Consider the following 17,865-nt stretch of genomic DNA (forward strand, 5'->3'; position numbering starts at 1 on the left):
ACTGGGTCACATTCAGCTGTCCCCTACCCCCGATCCTGCAAGCGACCACAGCCCCCCGCGGGTCGGCCCCAACAGGCCAAAGGGGACTTGTTCCAACACAGACTAGAAACCAGTGATTTTAGGTCAAAAATACAGCTTCTCACGGAGGCGCTCTAAGCAACACAGCCTGGCGCCTGCTTTTCCAGCCACCACACTCCCTGTCACTCTGCAGGCTCCAGTCACGCTGGACTCCCGGAAGTCCCTCAATCTCCCTACCCTCTTCCCATCTTGGGACCTTTGCTAGAGCTGTTTCCTCTGCCAGGTGTACCCTCCCCTTCCCTGTTCACCTAGTTAACTCCAACTCACCTCTCAGCACAAACATCGCCTCCTCCCAAAAGCCTCCCCTGACGCCCTCAACGAGGTGGGGGTCCTCCAGACTCTTCACTCCTAGTGGCTGGAAGCATTGCTGAGGTTTGCGGAAGCCAAGCCAGTCGGTTGAGCAAACTTGCGCAGGAGGTCCAGGGAGAAACGGGCTTCTCCCCAGATGTGGCCACTAGGGGGCGCCGAGGCGTGCCAGCCTCTAGGCAGGGTGCGGTGTGCTGCCGGGAGCCCAGGGATACCCCTGGTCACAGCCCTCCCTGCCAGGCTCACCCAGGGTCAGCTTCTGCCCCCGCCACCTCCTCGATGTGTATCAGATGACAGCCTCTAGGAACTGCCGTTTCCTGCTGGTCTCCCAAAGATCCGGAGATGGGCCGACCCTTGGATCCCACGTGTGCCAGGTGCCGCCGTTCTACGATGACAAAATGGGGAGATCCGGAAGTAACAGAGCTGGGGGTCATTAATTCCAGGTGTGACATCCGAAGTCTGGGACCTTCCAGGTGCTCTCAGTTCTTGGTACCCGCCACTCCCGCTGCCCTCCCCTTGACACAAACACACCTGGCTCCCGAGGTCCCTTCTGGAGGAAGGACCAGCCGAAGCGGCTCTGGAGGTGGGAGTTTGCTCGGGGATGCCCAGAGGAGACATACATCTGAAGTGGTTTCGAAGCCCAGGAAGGAGCAGTCAGTCCTGCAGCCAGCTGACCTGCAGCGCAGTTTGCTGCAGCCGCGTCCCAGAGGAGTTGGAGAAGCGGCTTTCTGGGGTCTGACAGCGGCTGTCATCCATCCTTAAGCTCTCCCTTCAGGCTCAGAGCCCCAAACAACCAGCTCCCTCGGCCCTGCCTGGGCTCTCTCCCCGCCCCCCAGGCCCAGCTTCCCTCCCCTCTAGTCGCGGCCCCTCCCGCCAAAGGAAGTGAGAAGGGGGCTGTCATAAGAGGAACTAGGTCTGGGAGTCCGCTGAAGCAGCAGGAACAGGGCCATGCCCAAGCCGCCCCCTGGAGCCCCCTGAGCCTGCATCCCTGCCACGACCCATTCAGACATCCCCCAGGGACCCAGACACCAGCCCCCACCATGGTAAGTCCTTCAGGGTGGGCCCTCAAGTGCAGGGGTGGCGGCACCAGCCAGGTGGAGGCACCTAGAGGCCACCATCAGAAAGTGGGATGATGAGAATGGGCACAGCAGACCCTTCGGGGTCCCTCTGTGCAGCTCAGGTGCTGCCAGCATCCCTCACAGGGGACCAAACTCCCATCGGCTGGTGGACAGGATGCCAGAATGGGGATGGGGCACCAAAGGACGGAGCAGTAACTGGAGGACAGAAGATGGTCCTAAGGGATCACACAGTGCCTGCAGGGACAGGGACAGATCCCTTTCCTGGGGCTTAGGGAACCCAGTTCCCAGCCGAGTTTGGTGCCTCACCTTCCTGTGTGGCCTTGGGCAAGTCACTTCCCCTCTGTGAGTCTCAGTTCCCACATATGTCATATTTGGAAGTTTGTCAAGATGTGGAAGGTGTCTGGGGGAATCTCTCCACTGGAACGTTCAGAGGGTTTGGGATTCAGCCCCTCTGCGTCCACAGCTGGGAGGGGAAGCTGTGTCAGATGGGTCACATGGGCGGTGGGTTGCAGTGATGGTGGCGTGACAGCATGCTGGTGTGGGCGACGGGGTGGTCTGGCTGTAGCAATCACAGAAGCAGGAGTTGGTGAGATGCAGCATGTCCGTCCCACCACCGGTACCCTTCTCCGGGAGGGTGGCAGGGAAAAACACTGCAGCCAGAAGCATTGCCACCTGGGGAGACTGAGGTCTGATGATGACTGTGGTGACAGGGTTGGGGAGACTGTCATGGTCCTGGGTCTAGATGCAGTAGCATCATGTCACACACATCAAGAGGGAGCCTGGGCTGGCTATGTCACTCCACGACTCCGTGCCTCTGCAAACCACTTCAGCTTTCATTTTTTGTCATTCTGTTAATGAGGGTGGGTGGCTGGGACAGTCACAGAGCTGGTGGTGACACCTGTAGTGTTTCTGGCAGTTGCGGCAGGCGGCTAACCAAGGTGGAGGCAAGGATTGCCTTAGCCTGAGAGAGAATGTCTTATTTCAGAAAGTCAGTGATAAATTGGGCATCACTGTCCAAGGACCCCTTTGATTAATTCACAAGCAAACCACCAGCTAGAGCTCTGGGCTTGGGATGGAAACTCTTCCCAGACAGAGCCAAGCCAGGTAGACTCCTTGATCAAAAGAACACAGGAAATGATTTGCTACTTGAGAGAAAAGCAGCCCCTCTTGAGGAAGCTGTGTGAAATGCTTAGTCAATGATTTGCTTGGCCAACCGTGTCTGGGAAGGGAGAAACTCATGCAAGAGGACCACAGAGAGAGAAAAAAAAAAAAAAGTGGAATCCATCCATGAGGCCAATCCCTCTGTCTAGGGGTGCTGACATCTTCCTGGAGGTGTCATGGGTGCCAGGAAGAGTGTCGAAAGATTCAGTGAAACGATGTTCGTAAAGTGCTTTAAAGAGCACATAATACGTGCTCAATGCACGGTAACTGCCGCTGTGGGTGACGCTTATTCACGGTGGGGGTTAGCGGTGGTGGTGGGTGGATGTGCCTCCTTCTTGGTTCCCGTAGAGGAGTTGGGTTGTTGGTGCCATTGGCTGTGATGGTGGTCATTGCTGTCAGTTGTCCCAAGTTGGTGGTGCCCACGGTTCTCGTGGGTAGGCTGGTGATAGTAATGGTTGCTTTTGGTGCTGGCGAGTGTTGAATGTTGGTGGTTGGCGGTTGGTTGTCTTCAGCTGGAGGGTTGATCTGTGGAACGATGGCAGCTGGCCATCCTTTGAAGTCAGCTGGTCACGATGATGTTTGTTTGCCGTTGGTCGTTCATTGCTGATTTGGGGTGACGGTCTTGGGACTAGTGGTGGTGCGTCCCTGGTTTTGGAAAGGGGTATGGTTGACTGCTGCTTTAAGGGGTCATGTGTGGTTGTTGATGGCTAGTATCTTGCAATCGCGGTTGTTACTGTCAATGGTGGTTGGTTATTATGGGTTGTTGGTGCTGGTGATAATAAGTGGTGATGGTGGTGAGTGATGATGGGGAAACAGGTGGTGGAATCCGTCAGTGTTTTTCTGTCTGATGTGAGCTGGTGGTGCTGGCATTGAGGTTATCAGCAGTTTCTGTTGGGCTTTGGTTGGGGGGGCAGGTACAGGCAGCCATCTGTTGTCCTCGGTTGATAATGGTGGTGACCTGAGGGTAATCGTGGTTGTTCTGAAAGTACAGATATAAAGCAGGGAGACCAGTGATGCGGCTGCTTGACCGAGGGGCGGCGGCCATGGGGATGGATGGAAAAGGCTGGGAGGTCAAGAGAGAATTAGGAAGAAAGACTCTAGAAGGACAAGGGTCCCCACGTGTTGGGGAACAGCCTCTGTTTAGGCCAAAAGAAAACTGAGACACCCCTCCCAAGGGAGGGGGAGACCTGAGAGCCTTTAGAGACGAGAATGTTGTTTGCATGGTGTACAGACACAGGGTGTAGCCCCAGAACCCCACTGAGTAGGACCAAGGCTCCAGGGGCACACCGGGGGGCCAGGGCGTGGCCAGGGCTGGAGAGCAGCTTCGCCTCTGCCTCTCTGCTGGCAGGCAGCCACAGTGCACAGGACCCCGGCGAGGAAGGAAGTGGCTGTTTCGTTGTTTTCTCCAGTCTGGGGCTTTGCTCATCACCACCCAGGAACAGGGAGGCCAGAGCAGTTAGGGCAAGTTGCAAAACACTCATCCAGCCCTTCCTCCTGACCCTGTGCCCCGTGCCTGTGGGATCGGCCAGCTTCAGGCTGCCGCTGCTGCTGCTGCTGCCGATGGAGGGAAGCTAGTGTTTCTTCTTGACAAGCTTGGCCTTGTTGAATCTGCACAACTGCCCCGTGAGGTCCATGGCCCTCAATATTCCCATTTGCCTGATGAGAAAACAGAGGCAGAGAGGTTAGGCGAGCTGCCGTACAACCCAACATAGCAGAGGATTTCAACTCAGTGATCCCCAGGGTCACACTTTTAACAGCCACCTTGACCTACAACCTCCTCCTCCTCCTGCCAGGTAAGAGGCCACCTGGGGGTGTGGGCTGACCCCCATACTCTCCAGGCTGCCCACCCCTGCCTCATTCTCTATTCCAAAGAAACTAGGATCCTGGTGTCCCACACACACCCAAGGCCTTCCTGGCCCATGGCTCCTGCTGCCACCCCTGACACGGTCTGGGACGTTCATGTTGCAAAGCCTGCCTCCTACAGGAAGCCTTCTCTGATTGCCTCAGCTCTCCTTAGCACCGTCTGACTGGGATCACTGTCTCCTCTGGGCAACTTGCTTCTGAACTACTCAAGGGCAGAGTCTAGGCCTGGTCCCCACCTACTTCCGTGCACAGTAGGGGCTCAGGAAGTGTGTTCACTAGAGGGCCCCAATGCCCCAGCCCCACAGGAGCCATCACCTTGGCCCTCCCTCCTTTGGCACCAGGGAAGCTCCACCCCTCCACACCCTCTGCGGTGGGTTGAGGGGAGCCTCTCTGAAGAGCTGAAGTTAGAATCTACGTCCCCACTCCCATCCCAGCCACCTCTGACCCCTGACTATCTTTCACAAGAACCCCAGCCAGTTGAGTCATCCTTGACTTGCGGTCAACTATGACCACAACCTCTTTGTGGTACCCTCACCCTCCAAGGAAGGAACAAACAGCTTCAACTTGACGGTTGGAGACTTGGGGGTCACAGAGAGATGGACACCCATGACACAGGGCAGGGGGCAGTCTCATCCCAATGATACTTCGTTCATTTATTCATTCAACGAGTCTACATCGACCAGCTCCTCTATCCTGTCAAGCCACTGATCACTTCTATTAAGTGCTCTTGGGGCCACCGGCTGCCATTTCCTGAGGCACCCCAGTGCATCTTTTCTCAGCACTGGCTCATTTATTTCCCCTAGCAAACCCACAGAGGAGATTTATTATGGAATCCATCTTACAGATGGAGCAACTGAGGCTTGGAGAAATGAAGTGGCCTCCCTGGGGTCAACGGAGCCGACTGTTAAGCCAGGCCTCACACCCAATCCATCCCTTGCCAAAATCGTCGACTCTCCTCCCTCACACTGTACCCTCTTGAGGAAAACCTCTCGCTCTGCCACAAACAACCCCGTGGTTTTTGTGATCACATAGAGCTAGGATGGATCTGGGGGTCCCGGGTGCCTGGGGCGGGACACAGTGGGAGAGATAACAGGGACCACTAGAGGCAGAGGCCCACTCAACTGGGTGGGGGAAGGAGGAAGGGACAGGAAGAGGAACCAAGTCCTCGGGGTCAGGAGAGCCAGCCAGACACAGCCAGCCTCGGGGCTTCTGACCTCAGAGAAAGGAAGTGGTCTTGAGTCTCAGGTGAGCCTGAGGGTCCCAAGAGCATGGGGACTGGGGTGACCCCAAAGGGGAAACCGTGGACAGGACCAATCTTGTCTTCTCCTTGTCCTCATATGACCTGAAGAACAAACCCCGGCCACCCCCCAGCCCCGACATAGACCCGGCTTCCCTTCCTGCTGTGTGACCTTGCGGAGGACACCTAACCTCTCTGGGCCACAGTTTTCTCTTCCACAAAATGGACCTAATCAGAGTACTGACCTCGGCATGTGCCCAGAGGATGCAGTGAGGTAATTCACTGAAAAAAGCTTAAACCAGAGTCTGGCGCAGAATAAGTGCCAGTGGGGTGTGAACTATTGTTATGTATGGTTCTCGGTTACCATGGTTACCACCCAAGCCCCACCCCTTGAGGTCTCCAGAGAGAGAATCCACTTCCAGTTCCCCCTACACACCCCTACCCAACCTCCCCACACCAACTCAGGGAACGAGCAACCCCACCATGTCCGTGAATGACACCACTTCACCCCTGAATTTCGAATTACATGGGTTCTTCTCACCAACACACTGGAGAGCCTCCCCATCTTGAAAACAGGAAATACACCCCCCTGACCCTTCCTCTCCCCGAAGTCTCTTTCCCTCTTCCCCAAAAGCAGTCCTCTCTCCCTGACCTCTAGATCCGACTTCTGACCCTGAGGTCAACAACGCTCTCCATGGGGTCCCTCTGAGTCTCCAGTGAGCGTGGAAGTTCTTCAGCAGCTGGGGGTCCGGTCAACAGTTCCCTGCTTCTCCCAACCAGCCCCTGTCACCTCCAGGCCTCCCCAGGTCCTAGCTTCCTCCAACCTCAGCCTCTGCCCTGGGCACACTTGCCAACATCTTCGTCCTCCTGCTCTCACAACCTTGTCTTCCCACCACCCCACCCTTCCCACTGCATCCTGGGGTTCTCAGAGCATCACATCCAGCACCCCCTTCTTATAACAAGCATCCTGGCAGGTGCCCTTGAAATGCTGAAATGGAATAGTGAAACACACAGACTTCCATCTTCCAAAAACACTTAATGTGGCCCCCTGCAAGGCGAGGAGAAAGTTATTTAGAATAAAATTGCATGGAAAGATGAAAGTGCTCAGGCCGGTGGCCCAAGAACGTCCACTGGAGTGGCCAGGTGCTCACACCTGGACACAGGTGCGTCTCAGCGAGCGAGACAGCCCCCCCGCCACAAGCAGGACACGTTAACCTCATTAGCAGCATGAGCTTCCGAATGCTGGACATTTCTTAGTGAAATCTGAACAAAACTAAATCCTCCCTTGCTACGCAATAGCAACTTTCCTGTAAAATGCAGTGGGTATCAACCATGCAAAAAATACATAGGTCTTCTGTTTATACATAAAATAGGTTTTGGTTCTCGGTTCCAATGGTTATAAACAGGTTTGTCACTTACATGAACTTCTGCTGGGTTGGGGTGAGGAGCTGAGGGCAGGACGATTATGTATTTGTAAAATAATGTAATTAGGTACATGTGCAAATTTAAGGGGACCTATGGCCCCCTTAAATGCCAGCCATGTCCCCAGCCATGTCCCCATCCCTGGAACAACCAAATATGCTCCCACGATTCTTTTTCCTTTGGCCGCGCCTTGCAGCATGAGGGATCTTAGTTCCCCAACCAGGGATTGAACCCCTGCCCCATGCAGTGGGAGTGTGGAGTCCTAACCGCTGGACCACCAGGGAATTCCCCCACAATTCTTAAAGTGCCCCCAGGAGCAGTACAGCCCAGCTACTGTGCATGACGTCCAGAACGTGGATGGGGCTATGGTGAGGGATGCCTGGGGGCTGGGGGGTTCCGAGGGAGCACCTGACCTGTCCTGGAGTCAGGGAGGTCTTCTCGGAGGAGGCGTCCCCTGAGCCAAGCCTTAAGGCATGGGTTGGCATTAGCCAGGCAGGAAGGGTGTTCTGGGCAGAGGGCTCAGCCTGTGCAAAGGCTTAGAGGCAACACGGTGAGGCACTGAAAGAGTTCCTCCCAAAGTCCTAAGTTACTGGCACAAAGTAGGTGCTCAGGAATTCTTTGTAGAGTGGATGCATGGAGGTGGCAATGATGGGAAGCCATAGACAGAGAAATGAGATGGTATTTGTCATATGAAAACCTCACTCTCAATATTCAGGCTGGAAGCAGTCTCAGGGGTTTGAGCCCTGCCCACCCCCCTCCTCTGAATTCTCTTCCTGCTTCGGTCACACCTCTGCACATTTGCCCAGGCAGTTCACTCTGCCTGGTGAACCCTTTCTCCCTGCTCTTGATCAAAACCTTTCTCGGGGCTTCCCTGGTGGCGCAGTGGTTGAGAGTCCGCCTGCCGATGCAGGGGACACGGGTTCGTGCCCCGGTCCGGGAAGACCCCACATGCCGCGGAGCGGCTGGGCCCGTGAGCCATGGCCGCTGAGCCTGCGCATCCGGAGCCTGTGCTCCACAACGGGAGAGGCCACAGCAGTGAGAGGCCCGTGTACCGCAAAAAAAAAAAAAAAACCTTTCTCGGCTTTCACATCCCACCCCAAACACCCCTTGGGTCGCAACCACTCATGAGCATGGATGCAAGAACCTAGCCTTTGCTGTCAGATGGACCCAGATTCGAACCCCACATCCTTGGAAACAGTTTCGCTGCATCCTTGGTCAAGGGTCAAATACTTCTCAAGTCCCAGTCTCCCTCCTAGCCTACACCACGCTGAACTGCTGTGAGGATTGCCAGTAATACTGGTGACACCTGCCTCCAGCAACAGGCAGGTTGTAGATTCTTGGTGAATATTAATTCTGGCAGGTGTCCCTCTGCCCGGGGATCATCCTCCTGCCCCACTTTTTTCCCCAAAGCCGTTAATCCCTCACATCAACCCTGGGAAGTGAGGCTGCTTCTCACATTTTCCAGATGAGGCCACTGAAGCCCTGAGCACTGTTAGGTCACACAGCCAGGATTAGAACCCAGATCTACTCCACACCAAAGACTGGGCTCACTTAGTGTCTGTGGGTATTCTTCCACGAATGCCCCCAGGGTTGTCAGCATGTCCAGAATTTGAGCAAGCACCTCCCCTGCTCAGGAACTTTCTGTGGCTCCCCAGTGCCCCCAGGTGAGACTGGCTTCTCATCCACCTCTGCCCTACAGTTGCCCATGCTGACCCTCCTGCTCGATCCCTGCCTGAATTCCTTCCCAGATGGGCCCAGCGCACCATCTCCATTCCCCAGAATCTGCCTGGCAAACCGTGGTCATCTTTGAAGACTTGACTTTGGTTCCCAGCATCTTTGCTCTTGGGGGTTTTTCCTCTGAAGCTGGGTTTCTTTCTTTGCCCTTGTCCCTTGTTTGTTCGATAGGTCCTCCCTGCTGGGACTAGCAAGGACTCAATCCCAATCCCTGCCCTCCAGGAGCTCCAGGTCTGGGGCGGGTAAGGGGCTTCCCAGAGGAGGGACATCTTGTCTGAGCATGAGTTCACCAGACAGGAGAGCTCCAAGCCACCATCACTCTGTGTGCTGGACTCCTCCATGACAGGGGTATATTGAATGGAGGCAGAGGGGGCCTGAGAGAGCCAGTGTGCTTGAGTGTTTTAGGCACTGGATGAGTTCATTTGGGCTGAAAGGAGAGAGCATTCCTGGCAGGCTTCCTGGAGGAAGGGTTTTGAGGAGCGCCTGTGTCTGAGTCTCCTCGTTGGGGCCTAAGGAAGGTGTCATCTGAAGAAAAGCTGAGGGAGGAAATGAGAAGGCAAAGTGGGAGCCTGGGAAGGTGCAGGAGCTGACTCTCTGAGGATGGAGAAGCCCACGGCAGGGGTGGTGGGAAGGCTGTGCGAGCTGAGGACCAGAGTCCCAGCCAGGCACAGAAGCAGAGATCACAGACACATGGTGGCTGAGAGAATCTCAGAGGGATGGGCTAGGATGACCCGGAGGGAGGAGGATGGGAATGGGAGGAAGGAATCCATCTCCAGGTGGAAGGGGTGGCAGCAGGTCAAATGCCATGGAGAAGTCAAGGACTCAGCCTGGGCCAAGGTAGGGAGAGCGGGGCTGGGGACGTGAGAAGCAGGGTGGGGACTCCGCCATCAAGCCTTCTCTGATACCCTCCTCTCCTCCCACAGCCACCAGAGTCCCAAGCACACTCTGCCCTGCTGGGCCAGGCATCACTGTCTCCTCTATGGCAACGGGATACTAAGTGGAAGCATGGAGGGACCAAAAGAGAGGGTTGAGGGATGTATCCGAGCTGTCATTCTGTCTGGCCTCCTCCTTTGGGACTAGACCTTGCCTGCCTCTCCTGGTGTCCCGGAGACGCAGAAGAAGGAAGGGAGGTGGTGGGGAAGGGGACAGCATCAGAAGCTGATGATGGAGGTGAGCCAGCAGGGGGTGCTGAGGCACCATCCCCCGCCACGCCCCCTGCAGGGGCTCACCGCCACCCCGCGGCCCCCACCCCCAGGGCAGCAAGGAGCGTTTCCACTGGCAGAGCCACAACGTGAAGCAGAGTGGTGTGGACGACATGGTGCTGCTGCCCCAGATCACCGAGGACGCCATCGTGGGCAACCTCCGCAAGCGCTTCATGGACGACTACATCTTTGTACCCTGGGCCGCGGGCGGGGTGGGCAGACGAAAGACAGAGGGACAGGAGGATGACTGACCAATGGATGGAGAGATGGTGTGCGGATGAGAGCAGAGAAGGATGGCAGAGGGACTGAAGCATGGAAGGGACACACATAACTGAGCACAGGAATGGGGTGGGGGGATGGGCAGTAAGAGCACTAGGTGTTAGGACAGGGGACAGCGGAGTGACAGCAGGGCCCCGGTTGGGGGTGGCCCTGGCCCTCACTGCTCCCTCTGCCCCAGGGATAGCTCAGCCACAGCATATTCTATTCTCCCCATTCTGGATCCAGATCAGTTTTTTCCTAAGAGACCCAGGGTGCATCTGAGGGACAAAGCCTGCTGGGACACTGCATGGCCCTTAACCCTCCCCCAACCAGACCTACATCGGCTCCGTGCTCATCTCCGTAAACCCCTTCAAGCAGATGCCCTACTTCACAGACCGTGAGATCGACCTCTACCAGGGCGCGGTGAGGCCGGGGCCGGGTGGGAGGCACAGCCCCAGGACCCCCAGGGCCCTAGCCCTAGGCTGAGCCCAGACCTCCCCCGCCAGGCCCAGTACGAGAATCCCCCGCACATCTATGCCCTCACAGACAACATGTACCGGAACATGCTCATTGACTGTGAGAACCAGTGTGTCATCATCAGGTACGGAGTGGGGGTCCCAGACCCTCGTGCCCAGGTCCCGCTAAAACAGCATCATCACCCCAGGGAGGGGTACTAGGAACTCCTGATCCAAACAGAGCCTTGTTGCCCCTCTCCGCCTCTGGCCCTGCTTTACTTTTCTTGTCACCATCTGACCCATGATATATTTTATGTATTCATTCTGTTATCGCCCATCTGTCCCATCTAAATGTCAGGAAGACAGGCACTTGGATCTGCCTTGTTCACTATTGTATCCCCAGTGCCTGGACTATTGCCTGGTACACAGTAGGTGTCATTCATTCAGTGAATGAATGAATGATTGATCAGACAGTTGAAAGAGCAATTCCCCCACCCCCTGGTCACTCATGACTCCTTCCCTCACCCATCCCCAGTGGAGAGAGTGGAGCTGGGAAGACGGTGGCAGCTAAATACATCATGGGCTACATCTCCAAGGTGTCGGGCGGAGGCCAGAAGGTCCAGGTAAGGCGAAACAGAAAGAAGGGCTGAGTCTTCCCCACTCTGCACGGTATTTCATCCCCCCCACCCTGAGCTCCCACACCCCCCGTCAGTCTGACCTCTTCCCACCCCCACCTGCTTCTTTCCCCAGCATGTGAAGGACATCATCCTGCAATCAAACCCACTGCTGGAAGCCTTTGGCAATGCCAAGACTGTGCGCAACAATAATTCCAGTCGCTTTGTGAGTCTCTGCAGCCTGCTTGGAGCACATGCTCCCTCCACACTGACTCACTGACCTCCCCCCTCTCTCTCTCTCTCTCCCACCTGTATTCTCAAGAATACAGGAAATACTGCTCCTTACTGGGAGACTCATTTCCTGTTCATGGTTCATCTGAAAAAGAGTCCCCCATCAGCATATCTGTGGAGGCCATGACATGTCTGTGTAGTGTTCAAGAACACTCCTCCCCCGACTGCAACCAGGCTACGTCTGTTCCTATTCACATTTCAGGTCCCATGTATTCCCTCATTCATTCTTTCTTTCATCATATGGTTCTTGGACCTTCTTTGTGTCAGGTCCATGCTGAGCCTAATGGAGGACAGAGTAGGTAAACGGAATTGGATTTGTCATCCGTTTCTGTCACGGCTTAGAAGTGTGGCTTGGACAAAGAAAAACAATGTAACCTTGTGGGGCTCCTCTGCTGGGATGGGGATGATGTTAATATCCATCTCATAGACCTCGATAATTTCAGTAAATGCCTGAACGTGGAACTGGATTAACGAATTACGACACTAGTGATGTTTTTTAATTTCCCTAAATATTATTAGTTATAGTTATTAGCTCTAGTTTTATTTTCTAACATATTTTCTAATACAATTATATTTGAAGTAGCTTCCCCAACATTTTATTGTAAAATTTTTCATATACATGGAAAAGTTGAATGAATACTACAGTGAACGCCTGTATGCTCATCTCCTAGATTCTACCACTAATAGTTTACTATACTTGCTCAATCGTATCTCCATTCATCCTTTTTCTTTTTTTTTTTTTTGCGGTACGCGGGCCTCTCACCGCTATGGCCTCTCTCATTGCGGAGCACAGGCTCCAGACGCACAGGCCCAGCGGCCGTCATCCATTTTTTTTTTTTTTGATGCACTGCAAACTAAGCTGTAGACATCATACCTTTCCCCCCAAACACTTCAGCATGTAGATCATTATAGTCCAATATAATTTTGCAGTTCTCTTTTATTTCTTTTAAAGTAACAGCAAAATATATAAATCTGAAGGGGACCATTCACTGAGTTTGGACAAATGCATACACCTGTGCAACCCACACCCCTACTGATATACAGAACATCACCATCTCTCCAGAAAATTCCCTCTTGTCTCTTTCTAGTTGATCTCTGCTCCTACTTTACCCCAGAAGCAACCACTCTGATATTTTCTTTTTTCACCGTGGATTAGTTTCAGCAGTTCTAGAACTCCGTATAAATGGAATCACACAGTCTGTGTTTTCAAACTACTAATGCACACCAAAACATGAATGACTCTCAAAAATATGTCATTCTATTTTATTTTATATAGTTTTATTATACAATAGAATAAGTATTTGTCATACATTATAGGTGTTTAATTGTGTAGTATGATGATGTCATTTGTATTGTAATTGGATGTAGGTGGCAGAAAGGAGAAATAAGGGGCTTGTCTGCCTTCCAACCTCCAGCCAGAGTGGAACCCAGATGGTGTCAGAGACCAAAGATGGTGTGGGTCCCTTGCTCTGGGCTCAGGGACAACATACGGGATACACCCAGGATCACTGGAACCAGTAGCATTCCACAGAGACATGGAGGCCTCTGTGTTATGATGAAGGGACTGGGGAGCTGTCAATAAACTGTGATACTTCTCTGTGCCAGGCACAGGGCTAAATGCCCCAAGTGAGGGCTTGAATCATCAGAGAGGGAGGAAAAGGCATTCCTGGCCCAGGACACAGCTTAAGCAAAGGCTGGAGGGAAGAGCTGGTGAAAAGAACAATAAGTGGGAGGTGAGGAGAGGAGAGCAACTTGAGGTCACGTGGGGAAGAGCTACAAAGAGGCCAGGCTCACAAGACCGATCCCCAATCCTTCCTCACCTGCAGCCCTGGGACCCTGGGAGGGCTGACGTGACTCTCTCGGGTTCAGGGCAAGTACTTTGAGATCCAGTTCAGCCGCGGTGGGGAGCCAGACGGGGGCAAGATCTCCAACTTCTTGCTGGAGAAATCCCGAGTGGTCATGCAGAATGAAAACGAGAGGAACTTCCACATCTACTACCAGGTGCACGGAAGGGGGCCGTGGGGCTGGGGCAGAGGGAGCCCCACCTGGAGCCCGGGGGGAGACAGTGGGAGGGTCAGCATTTGGAAGGCAATGACAGCGAGCCTCGGGGATTACGAGGGCTGTGCCGGTCCATCACCACATGCATGAGTATCGTTTGCCCTCCAGCTGCTGGAAGGGGCTTCTCAGGAGCAGCGGCAGAACCTGGGACTCATGACCCCCGACTACTATTACTACCTCAACCAAGCAGACACCTACAAGGTCGACGGCACCGATGACCGGAGCGACTTCAGCGAGACTCTGGTGAGCGCCCGCTGCCCCTGCAGCCCCGGGAAACTTCCCGTGTTACAAATTGGGAAACCAAGGCCCAGAGAGGGGAAGGAACTTGCCCAAGGTTACAGAGCCAATGAGTGAAAGAGCCAGGACAGAGGCCCAGGTGTCCTGACTCCCCAAGTCTGTGCCATGGCCCCCAAAACCTCAGCCAGGGGGCAGGCTGGAGGTCGGGACTTGTGGCACAGGCTCTGCCCCTGTTGTGCCCCCAGAGCGCCATGCAGGTCATCGGGATCCCAGCCAACGTCCAGCAGCTGGTCCTGCAGCTTGTGGCGGGAATCTTGCACTTGGGAAACATCAGCTTCTGCGAAGATGGGAATTATGCCCGGGTGGAGAGCGCAGACCGTGAGTGTGGGTGCTGTGGAGGGCGGGGTGGAGGCGTGTATGCCTGTGTGACCTGCTTCCTCCCTGGGTGGCCCCCTGGGGGTAAGGTCCCATGAGGACAAGATCGGTGTCACTGGGCATCATGGGGAGAGATGGGGGGCGCTCACACGAAACCCAAGAGCCCAACCGGCTGCTCCCTTCCCCCCACCCGCCCCATCACCTGGCAGTCTTGGCCTTCCCCGCCTACCTCCTGGGCATTGACAGCGGGCGGCTGCAGGAGAAGCTGACCAGCCGCAAGATGGACAGCCGCTGGGGCGGGCGCAGCGAGTCCATTGACGTGACCTTGAACGTGGAGCAGGCGGCCTACACTCGGGACGCTCTGGCCAAGGGGCTCTACTCCCGTCTCTTCGACTTCCTCGTAGAGGCAAGTGGGGCTGGGGGTGGGAGAGGAGCTCGGGGACAGCACCAGGCCCTGGGCTTGGACCAGCCCAGCGGCGGGGCGGGGCGGGGGGGGGGGGGCGCGGGGGGCGGGGCCGGCGTCTGGACTGTCATGACCGGTTGGTGGGCATGACCTCAGCAATGCCCAGCCGTAGGAGGCATCAAACAGGGCAGGAGGTGATCTGATGGGAGATTTAGGGGCTTCCTGGCTGTGGCGTGGAGCCCAGGAAGGAGGGGTCTATTGGAAACGTCCAGGCCTGGACTGCGATGGGGGCTGTCGGGATGGACAGGGGTGGGTGCATTTGAGAGCCACGAGGTTGGGGGGAGGCCTGTCAGGAGGACAAAGTGATGGACTAGACGGGGGTGAATGAGAATGGGACGCGTCAAGGTCAAGAATAGTGACTGCAGTAGCCAACATTCCATAGCACCTAATGCGTGTCCGCTGTGGTTCTGTTTTCCAAGCATCAGTTTATTTAACTCTTAGAGAATAGACCTCTAAGAGAGTTGCTACTGTTACCCATTTTAAAGATGAGAAAGTAGAGGTGCAGAGTGGTTAAGGGGCAGAGCCAGCTCCCAAGGCAGGAACCCGGATGTTCTCACACCTGGATTTCTCATAGGAATGACCGATGCGGGTATGGGTATGCACAGAGGTGGGGAAGGCAGGAGAGAAACTGGTGGGAGGGTACCCAGCCTGTGAACATGGCTAAGAGCATTTCAAGAGAGCGGCAGGCCACTCACCTAGTGTCCCCACCGCATCACAGGCCATTAACCGTGCCATGCAGAAGCCCCAGGAGGAGTACAGTATCGGTGTGCTTGACATCTACGGCTTTGAGATCTTCCAGGTACGTATGACACTGCCACCGGCCCACGGCCACTCTAGGGTGGCCCAGTGGCCCCGGAGCCTCCAGTATCAGCCCACTTAGGGAAGCATTCTTTCCCTCTCTTGGCAGAAAAACGGCTTTGAGCAGTTCTGCATCAACTTCGTCAACGAGAAGCTACAGCAGATCTTTATCGAACTCACCCTGAAGGCTGAACAGGTGGGCAAGGGCATCCAAGTGGCCAGGAGCAGGGGACACTGGGGGTGGGGGCAGGACCATGAAGGTTGCCAAGCAACCGGGGACACCCCAGCCCCACACTGGCACCTGTCTCTGCTGACCTGTCCAAGCTCCTTCCTTCAGGAGAGGTTTTCTGCCTCTGAAGGTTTGACAAGGGCTAGGGAATAGCTCCTTTGTTCACACCTTCACACCTCAATTATTTATTGAGCACCTGCTGTGTACCAGGCACTGTCTGCAGTGCTAGGGAGACCTCCATGAACAGGACAGACAAAAATCCCTGCTGTTTTTATTCAACCCGTCCCATAGAAGCAGAGCCTGAGACTAGGTTTCAGGGCAAATACCAGGACGTGACTGAGGAAGTGAGAAAGGGATTTTTTTTTTTTTTAAACCACCATTCTTTTTTTTTGGCCACTCCATGTGGGATTTTAGTTTCCCGACCAGGGATGAAACCCATGCCCCCTGAAGTGGAAGCGCAGAGTCTTAACAACTGGACCGCCAAGGAAGTCCCCAGAAAGGGATTTATTTTTAAAGAGCTAAATAGCATGTATTCATGAGAAGGTCACACTTCAGGCAACTGGGGCTCAATTCTTGGACCCCTGGGGAACCTTCTGACCTGCCCCACACGGGGGAATGGGCTTTGTTATCAGAGACAGTCCTAAGTGATGAGATGGGAAGAGGAGTTATATGGGGGGTGGGGGGGAACATCTGTCACACCTCCTTCACCCATCCTCATGAAGCTCAAATTCTAGAAACACAGGCACCTTTGCCCAGACACCTGGTCCCATCCCTGCCCCCTTTGCCGCCACCAGGAGGAGTACGTACAGGAGGGCATCCGCTGGACCCCCATCCAGTACTTCAACAACAAAATCGTCTGTGACCTCATCGAAAACAAGCTGGTGAGGGCCAGGGCAGATCTGGGGGTTCTCACTGGGCCCCGGAGCTGGGCTTGGGAGAGCTGGGAGAGCCGGGGCGGTTCCAGCCCCCGTAGGCCCTTCTCACCCATGCTCCCCCTTGGGCAGATGGAGCCCCACTGACGATACCTGTCGGCCACCTTGCCCATTCACTCTGCTTACCTGCTCACCTTTCACTTATTCACTCAACAAACATCCCCCCAGGCAGGCTGCTGGGGATAGAGGGGTCAAAGCTGACGGGTCCCCCCACCATCTCAGTCTGGGGAAGGGATACAGGCATGGGTCCCTTATGGGGTCCCCCACCCTATCCTGCACCAGCGAGCTGGGCCCCCCACCAGCACCATTTTGCTCTTGTATTCGGAAGCCTCTCCTCTCCCTCCCCAATGAGCGAGATGGGGGCAGGGCCGGGCCAGGCTGATCCCTGCCCCGCCCACCCCGCCCACCCGACCCGACGCCCGCTCCCGCAGAACCCACCGGGCATCATGAGCGTCCTGGACGACGTGTGCGCCACCATGCACGCCACGGGCGGCGGCGCCGACCAGACGCTGCTGCAGAAGCTGCAGGCGGCCGTGGGCACCCACGAGCACTTCAACAGCTGGAGTGCCGGCTTCGTCATCCACCACTACGCGGGCAAGGTGCGCCCCACCTCCGCCCCGTGGGCCCCAGGGGGATTCGGTCCAGACCCCCAGCCAGGGCTGAAGAGCTCCACCGACCCCCTTCTCCAGCCCTCCCCCGACTGGCCAAAAACACAGACCCCCTCCCACTGACCCCCAAGAACTGGCCTGTCACCCCAACCCATGGCCCTTCAGCCAGGGCTGTGGAGCCCACTGGCCCCTGATCAAGCCCACAGCTCTCGCAGCTAACAGGACAGTGCCCCCCCTTACAGGACACAAACTCCCCCCCCCATCGACACCAAATTAAGCAGCAGACCCCCAAGCCCCAATCTGAGCTGTTAGCCCCATTATCCCCCTGAACCAGGACACAGCCCCCCTCCTTCTGATCTCAACTTGGAGTCCCCAGGGCCATGTTGCCAGCCACTGCCTGCACGATAGGCTGGAGCCCCCTACCTACAGACCCCTAGCCAAGGCTTTCGAAATCCAGTGGCCTCT

General features: G+C 55.5%; 1 protein-coding gene and 1 long non-coding RNA gene across 6 annotated transcripts in view; one reads left to right on the forward strand and one right to left on the reverse strand.

Annotated features, from left to right (window-relative positions):
• Positions 1-1,189, reverse strand: part of LOC117311765 (uncharacterized) — a 43,645-nt gene extending 42,456 nt beyond the window's left edge. For 2 of the 4 annotated variants that reach the window (XR_012331094.1, XR_012331093.1), the window contains exon 1: positions 346-1,189. This is a non-coding gene — a long non-coding RNA (uncharacterized lncRNA). The remainder of the gene's footprint in view (positions 1-345) is intronic. The other 2 variants (XR_012331095.1, XR_004526050.2) reach the window with 2 other exon arrangements.
• Positions 1,190-1,304: 115 nt separating this feature from the next.
• Positions 1,305-17,865, forward strand: part of MYO1F (myosin IF) — a 32,105-nt gene continuing 15,544 nt past the window's right edge. The window contains exons 1-14 of one of the 2 annotated variants that reach the window (XM_033854424.2): positions 1,305-1,427; positions 10,136-10,273; positions 10,674-10,763; positions 10,847-10,941; positions 11,331-11,418; positions 11,546-11,635; positions 13,570-13,701; positions 13,867-14,001; positions 14,241-14,373; positions 14,580-14,776; positions 15,552-15,632; positions 15,741-15,827; positions 16,655-16,741; positions 17,224-17,391. In XM_033854424.2, coding sequence (XP_033710315.1) covers positions 1,425-1,427; positions 10,136-10,273; positions 10,674-10,763; positions 10,847-10,941; positions 11,331-11,418; positions 11,546-11,635; positions 13,570-13,701; positions 13,867-14,001; positions 14,241-14,373; positions 14,580-14,776; positions 15,552-15,632; positions 15,741-15,827; positions 16,655-16,741; positions 17,224-17,391 — 1,524 coding nt within the window. In that variant the 5' untranslated portion in view covers positions 1,305-1,424. Of the gene's footprint in view, positions 1,428-2,824; positions 2,888-10,135; positions 10,274-10,673; positions 10,764-10,846; positions 10,942-11,330; positions 11,419-11,545; positions 11,636-13,569; positions 13,702-13,866; positions 14,002-14,240; positions 14,374-14,579; positions 14,777-15,551; positions 15,633-15,740; positions 15,828-16,654; positions 16,742-17,223; positions 17,392-17,865 lie in introns of those variants that run through there. The other variant, XM_033854423.1, reaches the window with a different exon arrangement.

This window comes from Tursiops truncatus, chromosome 3 (assembly GCF_011762595.2).
Source record: "Tursiops truncatus isolate mTurTru1 chromosome 3, mTurTru1.mat.Y, whole genome shotgun sequence".
NCBI classification, from domain to species: Eukaryota; Metazoa; Chordata; class Mammalia; order Artiodactyla; family Delphinidae; genus Tursiops; species Tursiops truncatus.